At 37.6% G+C, this 13988-nt stretch overlaps 1 protein-coding gene across 1 annotated transcript in view; it reads left to right on the plus strand.

Annotated features, from left to right (window-relative positions):
• ANKIB1 (ankyrin repeat and IBR domain containing 1) overlaps positions 1–13988 on the plus strand; it is a 143487-nt gene that overhangs the window by 100055 nt on the left and 29444 nt on the right. The window contains 1 exon segment of the mRNA XM_027573148.2: positions 68–234. Within this exon segment, the coding sequence (XP_027428949.2) occupies positions 68–234 (167 nt within the window).

The following is a 13988-nucleotide window of genomic DNA, read 5'->3' on the forward strand; positions in this document are numbered from 1 at the left end:
ACATGGGATCACTCGGAATTAAGAGTTAAAATAGTTCTGTTGTGTTTTATTATTGCTGTTTCAACAGGCCTTTGTTGAAAATAATCCTGCCATTAAGTGGTGTCCTACTCCAGGCTGTGAAAGAGCAGTCAGACTTACAAAACAAGGGTCACATACATCTGGGTCTGACACACTCAACTTTCCCTTGCTCAGAGCTCCTGCTGTGGACTGTGGAAAAGGACACCTCTTCTGTTGGTCAGTATAAGACAAGTTGGAATCAGCCTAATCACCTTTCTAACAGTTTTTAAAGAGACTTTGCATCTTGAATTAGGCCTTTGGAGTGTAGTATATTTCACGTCATTCTTATTAATTTAAAAAATATGTGATGAGTAGTCATAGTTTATATTTACTGTGTGCTTGATTTGTACCAAATTTGTATGCCAGATATTTTCACATATTGAATTCTCCCAATAATGCTGTGAGTTGAGTGTTATTATTATACCCATTTTACAGATAAAGAAACTCAGGCATAGAGAAGTTTCCCAGGGTTATGCAGCTAGGAAATGGCAGAAATGGGATTAGAGCCCATGCACTTAAACTCTAGTAACAAATTGCTGAGAATAGATTAGAACATGTTTAGAACTTTATACTTTTTTTCTTAAAATTGAAGGCTCCGGCAGTGATTCTTAACCATGGATGCCCAGAATTAACTAAGACCCGTTTTCCCAAATTTTCATCATAGGCCCCAACAAATAAGATTTTGATTTCGTAGGTTTTGGAATAGGGCCCCAAAAAAGAAGCTTGTAGGTGGTTCTAATGCACAGTCCTAGTTAAGAATCACTTTGTGTGTCTTGTGTTTTTTAACTATATGTCTGACATCAGCATTTAACTATATGTCTGACTATCAGCATTCTGCATTATTCAGAGTAGATTCAATGATAATTAGCTGTTGTTGTTTATTTAGGTAATTAAATGATCAGAAAAAGAAATAGTATTTGTTCTCCTTTTTTCTCATTTCCAGATTTATCACGTATGCAAGGGTATACTTTAGATGGATATAAGACTCTACTTATTTACTTATCAGAAACCAAAGTCAAATTATAGCACTGCTAAATAGTAAAAAGGCATAGTTATGGAAATATTCCTACCCTGAAAGGTCTATTTCTTACCCTCATTATCATTATCATTAGCTAAAAATATTTCTTGAATTGCCAGTCTGTGTATAGCACTGAACCCTCTAGGTCAGGTGTCAGAAAACTACTGTCCCCACCAATTTTTATTCGAACACAGCCACACCCATTCGTGCCAGTTTATTTTCTGTGACTGCTTTCAGGCCATGGCAGCATTACATAGTTCCGACAGAAACCATATGGCCTATAAAATCCAAAATATTTACCATTTGGTTCTTTACAGAAAAAGTTTGCTAGACTCCTGTGCTAAGTGCTTGAATGAAGTGATTAATGAAAGGAAAATCATATTGGCTACTTTGATGGCTAAATCAGACTCAGCAAGGAAAATAGCAACAGAATATTGAGTAATAGATTATATCCACATGCCTTATAGTAATTTTTCAAAACATTTACACAACAGATTCATAATTTTTAGTTTCTTAACTCCACCTCACTACCTCACTAGAAGAGTTCAGGATCCAGCTCAGGAGTGACAAGTGAGTTAATGAATACACACTTAAGCTTAATTTTTCATAAATAAATAGTCCTTAGAGGAATATGAACCCACTTTGCTATAACGTAAGAATACTACAGTAAAAAAAAATAAAGGAGCTTCCTCTTTTGAGTTAGTGTGGAGTTTCTTCAAAAACTTAAGCTCATGTGCCCTAAGGTACCCCACTGTGTGCACCCTGTGCATCTAAAATGGTACTAATCAGAGGTGCCTCGGCGGCTCAGTCAGTTCAGTGACTAACTTTGGCTCAAGTCACAATCTCAGGGTCCTGGGATGGAGTCCTATGTCATAGGCTCCACACTCAATGGGGAGTCGGCTTGTGCCCCTCCCCCCCCGCTTGTGCGTGTGCGCTCTCTCTCTCTCATTTTCTCTCAGATAAAGAAATAAAATCTTTATTTAAAAAAAAAGCGTGAAAGGGGGTGCCTGAGTGGCTCAGTCAGTTAAGCATCTGCCTTCCACTACCCTTATGATCCCGGAGTCCCCAGGTCCAGCCCTGCCTGGGGCTCCCTGCTCAGCGGGGAGTCTGCTTCTCCCTCTGCCCTTCACCCTGCACGAACTCTCTCTAGCTCTCTCTCAAATAAATGAATAAAATCTTCAAAAAATAAAAAAATAAATTTAAGAAGTCTAAAAAGTAATGGTACTAATCGTGTATTATCCTTGGGAAAATTTAGAAAAGTTATCACATAAATCGATTTCTGAGTTCTCTGTTCATGTAAACATCCTGATTGAAAAAGGCTAATTTAAGAGGATTGGTGGAGAAGCTACAAAAATGGAAAATATAAATATAAATATAAATTAGTAAAACACTTAGAAGATAAGGAGAAGAAAGCATTTGCTAAGATCAGAGAATAATAAAGTTTTAAAGAAGAACCTGTGATTAGCATTGTCTTCTTAAGCTCTGGTTTCTGTGTCTGGCTTTTACTAGTTTTTACTACAGATGAGCTTTCACTTTTTTTCACTTTTCACTTATTACTATAAGGCATGTGGCTATAATCAATTCAAAGGTATTCTTCCCCACCTTTGTACGTTACAAGTAGTAAGTTTGATTTGACTAAACATGACAAAACTGGTGGAAAAACTACCAATATAGGTTAGACTCTAAAAGCTATATGAATGAGTCTATAAACATATATGGTGCTATAAATATACATTTCTAGACCAGTGTTTGGAGAAATATATTCACTTATTCTTTCTCACACCCCAAAATATCGGGCTGATTATACTCAAGATTCAATGGAGACAATATATCAAGACCACAGGCCCTCTTTTGAATTTTATCCCATTTCAGGGGATCTGTGAATGGCCACATGGATTCAAGGTCACATTTGGTAATTATTTACTCTTTCTCCTGTTCACAAGGGTAGTAGAGAGCTTAGCAAATAGAAACATCATTTACTGGACATAACAATTCTAGTTCTAATTCTAAATCCTATTCTAGGATTTTTACATTGCCTGCTTCAACTCTCTAGGCATTAATTTGCAGTCTCTGTTTTTACATTCTTATCTTCCTACTCTTATTCGTGTAGTATAAGAGCTTTGCCTATAATCAAATTTCTAAAAATTAAAAAAAAAAGAAATTCTAGGAATTCTACTGCCCTTATCTACTATTTCAAAGAGAGGCAAAATCTGTATGCAAAAGGAAGCTTTATAAGAGATATCTTCATAAAATAAAGGCATATGATTCTGGGTGTTGCTTCTTTCTTTCTCCAGAAAGCTCAGAAATATTCTCTAAAGATGATTACAAAAAAACACAAGAAAAGGCAATAATAGTTCCTTCTTTTTAAGAGCTGTGTGCGATGTGTGCCTGGATATAACTGAACATATTTATTGATGGGATGTAAGGTAGGAGTAGACATTCCCCTTCCCACCACAGTATAGCCCTTTCTTTTTTTTTTTTTTTAAAGATTTTATTTATTTATTTGAAAGAGAGGGTGAGAGAGAGAACACAAGCAGGGGGAGTGGGAGAGGGAGAAGCAGGCTTCCCATGGAGCAGGAAGCCCGATGTGGGGCTCGATCCCAGGACTCTGGGAACATGACCTGAGCCAAAGACAGACGCTTAACGACTGAGCCACCCAGGCGCCCCTATAGCCCTTTCTCTTGTAACTTGTTCACCCACCACTTCTGTGCCCTTATTAACTGAACCTAGAATGTTTTCTCCCCCTAGCCTATATAATTATATTTTGTCTGATTTGACTATATTGTCCCTGGACAGTGTTCATAACTTGAGCCAATGACCATCTCCCCTCTGTTTTAATTAAATAGAATATGCTACTGTGTAACATCTGTGCCCTCTGAACAAACAGCAGTCGTTCTTTTCTGAGGCAACTTTTTTTTTTTTAATTTTTTTTTTTTTAAGATTTTATTTATTTATTTGAGAGAGAGAGAGAACGAGAGATAGCACGAGAGGGAAGAGGGTCAGAGGGAGAAGCAGACTCCCCGCTGAGCAGGGAGCCCGATGTGGGACTCGATCCCGGGACTCCAGGATCATGACCCGAGCCGAAGGCAGTCGCTTAACCAACTGAGCCACCCAGGCGCCCCTTTAAAGATTTGTTCTTGGGGCTGCTTAGGTGGCTCAGTTGGTTAAGCGTTTGACTCTTGATTTTTGCTCAGGTCATGATCTCAGGGTCCTGGGATCAAGCCCCACATCAGACTCTGCACTTAGTGCAGAGTCTGCTTGTCCCTTTCCCTCTGCCCCACCCCTTGTTTGCACTCTCTCTAAAATAAATAAAATCTTTTTAAAAATAAAAAATAAAGATTTGTTGTCAAAAATACTTCTTAATACCACCCAAATTCTAATCTATGAAGAGAACTCAAATTTAACCTTATGTATAGTGGTCATTTCTCTCCTGTTTCGCCTCATAGTGTCCTCAGTCCCTTTAATCTCTAGCGTTGCCACTGGAAATGGAGAGACTTAAATGGAATTCATCTCTTCTAAATCCATAGACAGTCAAATATAAGAGTTACTCAATAAAATTGACTGGCATGAATATTCTAAACAATAATATTGTGTGGTTTTTAATATATCACCCAGCTGTGGAACATTTATTTACTGAACTATGCAAAGAAACCTTTTAATAGTGTCACCATCACCATGAAACAAATTGAACCCAGTAAGATTTGGATTATAGGGATACAACTGATGAGAAATCACAGCATCGGGTTTCTAGTCCACTGAAGTTTCCAGTGAATCAGAGTACGATGTGCAGACTTGTCAGGTATTTTGGGAAGTTTCACAAGTGATGTGCATTAGTACATTAATATTGTCATCAACTTGTTCTGTTTTCCTCCAATACCCACAATAAGGATTTTGATAAAACCTACTCTCCTGTTAGGATCATGAATCTTGATTGAATTAAAGCATAGTTTCATGCTTCATCTCCTCCACAGACTTCACAGACAGTGGACTCTTTAAGAGTCCCCTGGGCAAAATAAATGTTGTTCTTGTTTGTGGGCCCTAATAGTTGAGTCTCATCTTCGCTTGCAAAATTAGAGTCTCAATTTCTTAGCTTAATAGCCCTGGTTCTGGAAAAAGATTTTTCCAGACTGGCAATATTTAGCTATTTAAGTATCAGAGCCCTGCCAACAAGCAGAACCTATTCTCCAGCTTGTCCCTAGGCCCAGAAATGAAACATGATATTTATTTGATAGAAATTGATCATAAGACCCTGTTTAAATATCATGTCTACTCTATACAAAGTATCATACTCATCTAATAAATACTGCTGAAAGTTCAATTTATCAAGTTTTAGTGGAGCAGGTGATTGACATTAAGCAGAGACACAGGGCCAACCTTTGAGACTTAACTGCCACTAACTAGCTGTGTGACTTGATGATAAATAAGCATCCTCTCTTATAATACAGTAATACAGTTGAAGCCTTTGTAACTGATGCAATCAGCACAAAATGTACTAGTTCCAAAGCCAAACTACTTGGCTTCAAATCTCAGCTCATCTGCTTGCTATCTGTGTGACCTTTGGCAGAGTACTGAGCCTCTCCATGCATGTAAAATGGGGATAATAGTACCAATTTCAAAGAATTGTTATGTGGATTAAATGAGTTGGTACAGGGCACCTGGGTGGCTCAGTCGTTAAGCGTCTGCCTTCGGCTCAGGTCATGATCCCAGGGTCCTGGAATCGAGCCCCGCCATTAGGCTCTCTACTCTGCGGGAAGCCTGCTTCTCCCTCTCCCACTCCCCCTGCTTGTGTTCCCTCTCTCACTGTGTCTCTCTCTGTTAAATAAATAAATAAATAAGTTGGTACATGTAAGAATTACAACACTGCCTGATATACTCAAAAATATTCTTGTTTGTTTAGAAAGAGAGAGGCAGGGAGAGGGGAGAGGGAAAGGAGGAGAATCTTAAGCAGGCTACACACACAGTAAGGAGCCAGATGTGGGGCTCAGTCTCACAACTCTTGAGTTCATGACCTGAGCCAAAATCAAGAGTCGGATGCTTAACTGACTGAGCCATCCAGGCACCCCAAAAATTTTGGTTTTTTTAAATTATAATTCTTAATTTCTCCATTAAGGGAGAAAGTTGCCTAAAGGAGGGGAATCAAAATGAGGATTTCTACTTAGGATGGGTCATTAATAAAGTTCTAAAATGGTGGTGAACTGAAATTGTCAACATTTTTTTTAAGAGGGAGGCGTTACCTTTATTTTTTACTGTACTATAAACATGTAATGTGATAAAAATTGTTACAATGGCAATCCTGTTACAGTGCATAAATGTATCAAACTGGCACACGTGTATACTTTAAATTCACACCGTGTTATATGTCCAATTTATCCCAAAAAGTTTGAAAACAAAAAAAAAAACCTTTTTTTTTTTTTAAGATTTTATCTCTTTATTAGAGAAAGAACACAAGTAGTGGGGAGAGGCAGGGAGAGGGAGAAGCAGGCTTCTTGCTGAGCAGAGAGCCCAATGTGGGGCTCAATCTCAGGACCCTGGGATTATGACTCGAGCCAAAGGCAGACACTTAACTGACTAAGCCACCCAGGCACTCTAAGAAAAAAAATTTTAATTAAAAGCTTGCATAAATTAAGTGTTTCAGATCATGCTTTCAAAATATTTTATAACATTTTATAATAAATTTTTCCCACCTACTTATTTTTTTAATTCAACTGATTAACATATAATGTATTATTAGTTTCAGTGTAGAGGTCAGTGATTCATCAGTCTTATATAATACCCAGGGTTCTTTACATCACGTGCCCTTCTTAATGTCCATCACCCAGTTACCCAATCCTCCCACCCACCTCCCCTCCAAACTGAGCAACCCTCAGTTTGTTTCCTGTGATTAAGAGTCTCTTATGGTTTGTCTCCCTCTCTGATTTTGTTTTGTTTTATTTTTTCCTCTCTTCCCCTATGATCCTGTTTTATTTCTTAAATCCCACATCTGAGTGAGATCATATGATAATTGCCGTTCTCTGATTGACTTTTTTGCTTAGCATAGTATCCTCTAGTTCCATTCACATCGTTGCAAATGGCAAGATTTCATTTTTTTGATGGCTGAGTAGTAGTTTAGTAGTGTGTGTGTGTGTGTGTGTGTGTGTGTGTGTGTGTGTGTGCCCCACATCTTTCTTATCCATTCATCTGTCTATGGACATCTGGGCTCTTTCCATAGTTTGGCTATTGTGGACATTGCTCCTATAAACATTGGAGTGCAGGTACCCCTTTGGATCATTATATTTCTATCTTTGGGGTAAATACCCAGGAGTGCAGAAATTGTCAACTTCTTGGTAGGAATTTCCCATCAGGTTATGAAACTTTAGAACGTTTTTCCTTTTCCAGAATCCTTTAGAGCCACTGTATATTTCTGCCAGTGGTTGTGCATAGTCACAAATTTTCAAGGGAAGAGCCATTCCTTTAATCTCTTGATATTAGTTAATCATGATATTTGGACAGGGTTAAGGATTTTATATTAGATAATCTTTTTTTTTCCTTTATAACGAAGCACTTTTTCCCCTTAGTGAACCCACTGTATTGGTGTGTCTAAATTTCAGTTGACTGTGTGGCAAAATTCTTTTTCCAGTTCCCTTGTTTTTAGTGACATTTTGAGGTACAGTCTCAACAACAGGCACCAGGTCTCTCAGAATTCTTGTCACCAGTCATCTGTGTCTTGGTTAAAACTTTGTTCAGGAATTTAGCTTTACAGTATCTACAGAACATTCCAGTCTCTTTATTACTTGTCTCAGAATAACATCTCTCCCTACACTTGACATAATTCAGATTATCAGTCACATAATGTCTGGTAGCATTGTTATTACCATACTTTAAAGTAGTTGGGCTTATTTTCCCAAATACCTTAGTTTTAAAAGGCAACCTCTAGCTCTCTTTTTAATTTATAGTCCTTGCTCTAACTTATTTTTTATATAAAAAGCCTCTCCTTTTTATACCCACTCTTAGCATTGCATTGGAAACTGCCATCGAGTTATAACCGTCAGAAGTGATCCTACTGATTGGGCTAGCACGTGAGGAAGCAGCAGGTCTATGTCCTCCTGTGAGGTTCTGGAAAAGAAAATCTGTTGCTGTGTAATGCAACACAGCCTCAGAGACCAAGCATACCAATAAACGATTAGGGCCTTTTGAAGAAATAGCATTTATTTTTTCAGACTCCGTTTGAAAACATTGGGCTTTCCTCTCCACCGCCTCCCGCCCCGAGTATTTTCTCAGTTCTGTCAGAAAATGTCCTAACACCAGAGCCAGTCATACTTGGTATTGATTCTAGTAGGGAAAAAATATTCAATGTGCTGTTTAATCTTCAGGGGGAAAACTCTTAAAATTAATGGAAATAATTTATTTCACTGACTTCATTTGTTTTAGGTACTGCAGATATAGAAGTCTATTTTACACCTAAATTTTTTTCAATAAGTCATAAGAAATCTAGGTTCTGTATTCCTACATGTATTCTCAAGCACCATATGGAAACACGGTTCCTAGATCTGTGGCATATTTTTTACCCTGGTGTATGCTAGTGTATGTGCCAAATTAAAGTTAACAGTTATCACATCTATCCCTTACATTTCTGGGAAGCAGAGTTTATTTTAATATGTACTAAAGGGAATGTAATATATCTACTTCCATTTTTTTAACTCCCATTTTTAATCAACTCAGTATTTTTTGAATGACTATTAACACTAAGTTACTAAGAAACATTATAAAACCTCAGTTATGAAAAAGATTTTCAAAATGCCAGATTCGGTAATGTCAGGAATTGAAGCAAACTAAATTACCTTCCAGATAATTGTTTTTTTTTTCTTCAGAACATTTTTAAGTATATAATTCAGTGGTATTAAGTACATTCCTAATGTTGTGCAACCATTTCCTATCCATTTATAGAACTTTTACCTCATACCAAACAGAAACTCTAACCATTCAGCAATAACTCCCCATCCTCCCTTGCCCCTTAGCCACTGGTAACCACCATTCTACTTTTTGTCTCTGTGAATTCCCTGTTCTGGATATTTAATGTAAGTGGAACCATACGATATTTTGTCTGACTTATTACATTTAGCATAATGTGTCAAGATGCATCCATGTTGTAGCATAAATCAGAATTTCATTCCTTTTTATGGCCTACTAATATTCCATTGTGTGTATATATACCACATTTTATTTATCTGCTCATTACTGATGGACCCAGGGGTTGTTAACCATATTCTGGCTATCGTGAATAATACTGTTGTGAACATTGGTGAGAAAGTTTGTTATTGCTTTCAATTCTTTTAGGTACATCCCTAGGAGTGGAATTGATAGATCATGTAATAATTCTGTTTTATATATTGAAGAATTACCAAACTGTTTTCCATAGAAACTGCATCATTTTAGATTCCTACCAGCACTGCATAAGGATTCCAGTTTCTCCACATCCTTCCCAAGACTTGTTGTTGTCCAGTTTTTTGATAGTAGCTATTTTAATGGCCTTGAAGTAGAATTGTTATATTCTTTTTTTAAAAAAAGATTTTATTTATTTATCAGAGAGAGAGAGCACAAGTGGTGGGGAGAGGGAGAAGCAGACATCCCACTGAGCAGGGAGCCCAACACAGGGCTTGATCCCAGGACCCCAAAATCATGACCTGAGCCAAAGGCAGATACTTAACCAACTGAGCCACCCAGGTACCCTGTTACATTCTTAATACAGTAAAATATTACTTCTTAGTTTGTAAGACTACCTGCATCAGCAGGTGTCTTAACAGACTTAAACTTTGCAAATAAGATCTTTGTTTAAAATAACACATCATGGAGTGCCTGAGTGGCTCAGTCGGTTGAGCATCTGCCTTTGGCTCAGGTCATGATCTTAGTGTCCTGGAATCGAGCCCCACATCAGGCTCTCTGCTCAGCAGGAAGCCTGCCTCTCCCTCTGCCTGCCACTCCCCCTTCTCATGCTCTCTCTCTCTCTGTCAAATAAATAAAAATTCCTTAAAAAAATAAAAATAAAAATATATAAAATAACACATCATGATGGTGATAATGATGACAGCACCTACAGATTGGGTTTTTCTCCCCCCCCAAAATGATATTTTGTTATTTACTCTAAAATTTCCTTTGTACTGCAGAATATACCATCATATTGAATTAAAAGAAGTAATTTGTAAAAGCCTTAGCCCTTTTTAATGTTTGATTTTTATATCGCTATAGAAAGAATGTAAAATCAAGTTACAAATGATAAATTGATATGTTTTTTATTATTTAAATCCAACTTTGCCAAATTCCAGTGAAACAGAAAATTGGGATTCAGCAAACTCAAAAGTAAATTAGATTGCCCTGTTACTTGGGGATTTTAAGGTGAAAGTAACAACAAGAATGTGATGTAATCAAAAGAAAGGTAGAGTAGCCTTCCTTATACCATTCAAACTAGATTTTAACCCAAAGACTGTAATAAGAGATGAAGAAGGACACTATATCATAATAAAGGGATCTATCCCACAGGAAGATCTAACAGTTGTAAATATTTATGCCCCTAACTTGGGAGCAGCCAAATATATAAATCAATTAATAACAAAGAAACTCACTGATAATAATAAAATAATAGTAGGGGACTTTAGCACCCCACTCACAGCAGTGGACAGGTCATCTAAGCAGAAGATGAGCAAGGAAACAAGGCTTTGAATGACACACTGGACCAGATGGACTTAACAGATATATTCAGAGCATTTCACCCTAAAGCAGCAGAATACATATTCTTTTCAAGTTCATGTGGGGCATTCTCCAGAATACATCACATACTGGGTCACAAATCAGGTCTCAACCAATAAAAAAAGATTGAAATCATACCATGCCTATCTTCAGACCACAATGCTATGAAAATTGAAGTCAACCACAAGGAAAAATTTGGAAGGACCACAAATACATGGAGATTAAAAAACATTCTACTAAAGAATGAATGGGTCAACTAGGAAATTAAAGAATTTAAAAAAAAATGTGGAAGCAAATGAAAATGAAAACACAACAGTTCAAAATCTTTGGGATGCAGGAAAGGCAGTCCTAAGAGGGAAGTATATGGCAATACAGGCCTTCCTCAAGAATCAAGAAAAGTCTCAAATACACAACCTAACCTTACACCTAAAGGAGCTGGGAAAAGAACAGCAAATAAAGCCTAAACCCAGCAGGAGAAGAGAAATACTAAAGATTAGAGGAGAAATCAATGATACAGAAATCAAAAAAACAGTAGAACACATCCACAAAACTAGGAGCTTGTTCTTTGAAAGGATTAATAAGATTAATAAAATCTTGGGGCACCTGGGTGGCTCAGTCGTTAAGCATCTGCTTTCGGCTCAGGTCATGATCCCAGGGCCCTGGAATCAAGCCCGGCATCAGGCTCCCTGCTCAGAGGGAAGCCTGCTTCTCCCTCTCCCACTCCGCCTGCTTGTGTTCCCTCTCTCACTGTGTCTCTCTCTGTCAAATAAATAAATAGAATTTAAAAAATAAAATCATGAAAGAAACAGGAGAGATCACAACCAACACTGCAGAAATATCAACAATTAAAATATTATGAGCAATTATATGCCAACAAATTAGGCAATCCAGAGGAAATTAATACATTCCTAGAAACATAAACTACCACAACTGAAACAGGAAGAAATAGAAAACCTGAACAGACCCATAACCAGCAAAGAAATTGAATTGGTAATCAAAAATCTCCCAACAAACAAGAGTCCAAGGCCAGATGGCTTCCCAGGGGAATTCTACCAAACATTTAAAGAAGAATTAATACTTATTCTTCTGAAGCTGTTCCAAAAAATAGAAATGGAAGGAAAACTTCCAAACTCATTCTATGAGGCCAGCATTACCTTGTTCCCAAAACCAGACAAAGACACCACTAAACAGGAGAATTTTACAGACCAATATCCCTGATGAACATGGATATAGAAATTCTCACCAAGATACTAGCTAATAGGGTCCAACAGTACATTAAAAAGATGATTCACCACAACCAAGTGGGATTTATTCCTGGGCTGCAGGGGTGGTTCAACATTTACAATCAGTCAGTGTGATACACCACATTACTAAAAGAAAGGATATGAACCATATGAGCAAAAGCATTTGACAAAGTATAGCATCCTTTCTTGATAAAAATCCCCTACCATGTAGGGAAAGAGGGAGCATTCCTCAACATCATAAAAGCCATATAAGAAAGACCCACAATGAATATCATCCTCAGAGGGGAGAAACTGAGAGCTTTTCCCCTAAGATGAGGAACACAACAGGGATGTCCACTGTCTTCACAGCTGTTCATCATTGTAATGGAAGTCTTAGCCTCAGCAATCAGACAGCAAAAAGAAATAAAAGGCATCCAAATCGGTAAAGAAGTCAAATTTCACTCTTCACAGATGACATGATACTCTATGTAGAAAACCCAAAAGACCCCAGCAAAAAATTTCTAGAACTGATACAGGAATTCAGCAAAGTTTCAGGATATAAAATCAACACACAGAAGCTTGTCGCATTCCTGTACACTAACAGTGAAACAGCAGAAAGAGAAATCAAGGAATCGATCCCATTTACAATTGCACAAAAACCATTAGGTTCCTAGGAATAGAACCTAATCAAAGAGGTAAAAGATCTGTACTCAGAAAATTATAGAACACTTGGGGTGCCTGGGTGGCTCAGTTGGTTAAGCGACTGCCTTCGGCTCAGGTCATGATCCTGGAGTCCCAGGATCGAGTCCCGCATCGGGCTCCCTGCTCAGCGGGGAGTCTGCTTCTCCCTCTGACCTTCTTCCCTCTCATGCTCTCTCTCTACCATTCTCTCTCTCTCTCTCAATAAATAAATAAAAATCTTCGAAAAAGAAAAAAAAACTATAGAACACTTAATGAAAGAAATTGAGGAAGACACAAAGAAATGGGAAAACATTCCATACTCATGGATTGGAAGACCAAATATTGTTAAAATGTCTATGCTACCCAAAGCAATCTACACATTCACTGAAATCCCTATCAAAATACCACCAGCATTTCTCACAGAGCTGGAACAAACAATCCTAAAATGTGTATGGAGCCAGAAAAAAGACCTCAAATAGCCAAAGGAATGTTGAAAAAGTCAAAGCTAGTGGCATCACAATTCCGGACTTCAAGTTCTGTTACAAAGCTGTAATTATCAAGACAGGATGGTACTGGCACAAAAACAGACACATAGATCAATGGAACAGAATAGAGAACCCAGAAATGGACCATCAACTCTGTGGTCAACTAATCGTTGACAAAGCAGGAAAAATTATCCAGTGGAAAAAAAGTCTCTCCAACAAATGGTGTTGGGAAGATTGGATAGCCACATGCAGAAAAGTGAAATTGGACCACTTTCTTACACCATACACACAAAAAAATTCAAAATGGATGAAAGACCTAAATGTGAGACAGGAATCCATCAAAATCCTAGAGGAGAACACAGGGCAGCAACCTCTTTGACCTCAGCTGCAGCAACTTCTTGTAGATACATCTCCAAAGGCAAGGAAAACAAAAGCAAAAATGAACTGTTGGGACTTCATCAAGATAAAAAGCTTTTGCACAGCAAAGGAAATTTTGGTCAACAAAACTAAAAGGCAACCTACGGAATGGGAGAAGATATTTGCAAATGTCTTATCAGATAAAGGGCTAATATCCAAAATTTATAAAGAATTTATTGAACTCAACACCCAAAAAACAAAAAATTGTCAAGAAATGGGCAGGAGACATGAACAGACATTTCTCCAAAGAAGACATACAGATGACCAATAAACACATGAAAAATGCTCAACATCACTCAGGGAAATACAAATCAAAATGACAATGAGATACCACCTCACACCAGTCAGAATGGCTAAAATTAACAACTCAGGAAACGACAGATGTTG

This window comes from Zalophus californianus, chromosome 12 (genome assembly GCF_009762305.2).
Source record: "Zalophus californianus isolate mZalCal1 chromosome 12, mZalCal1.pri.v2, whole genome shotgun sequence".
NCBI classification, from domain to species: Eukaryota; Metazoa; Chordata; class Mammalia; order Carnivora; family Otariidae; genus Zalophus; species Zalophus californianus.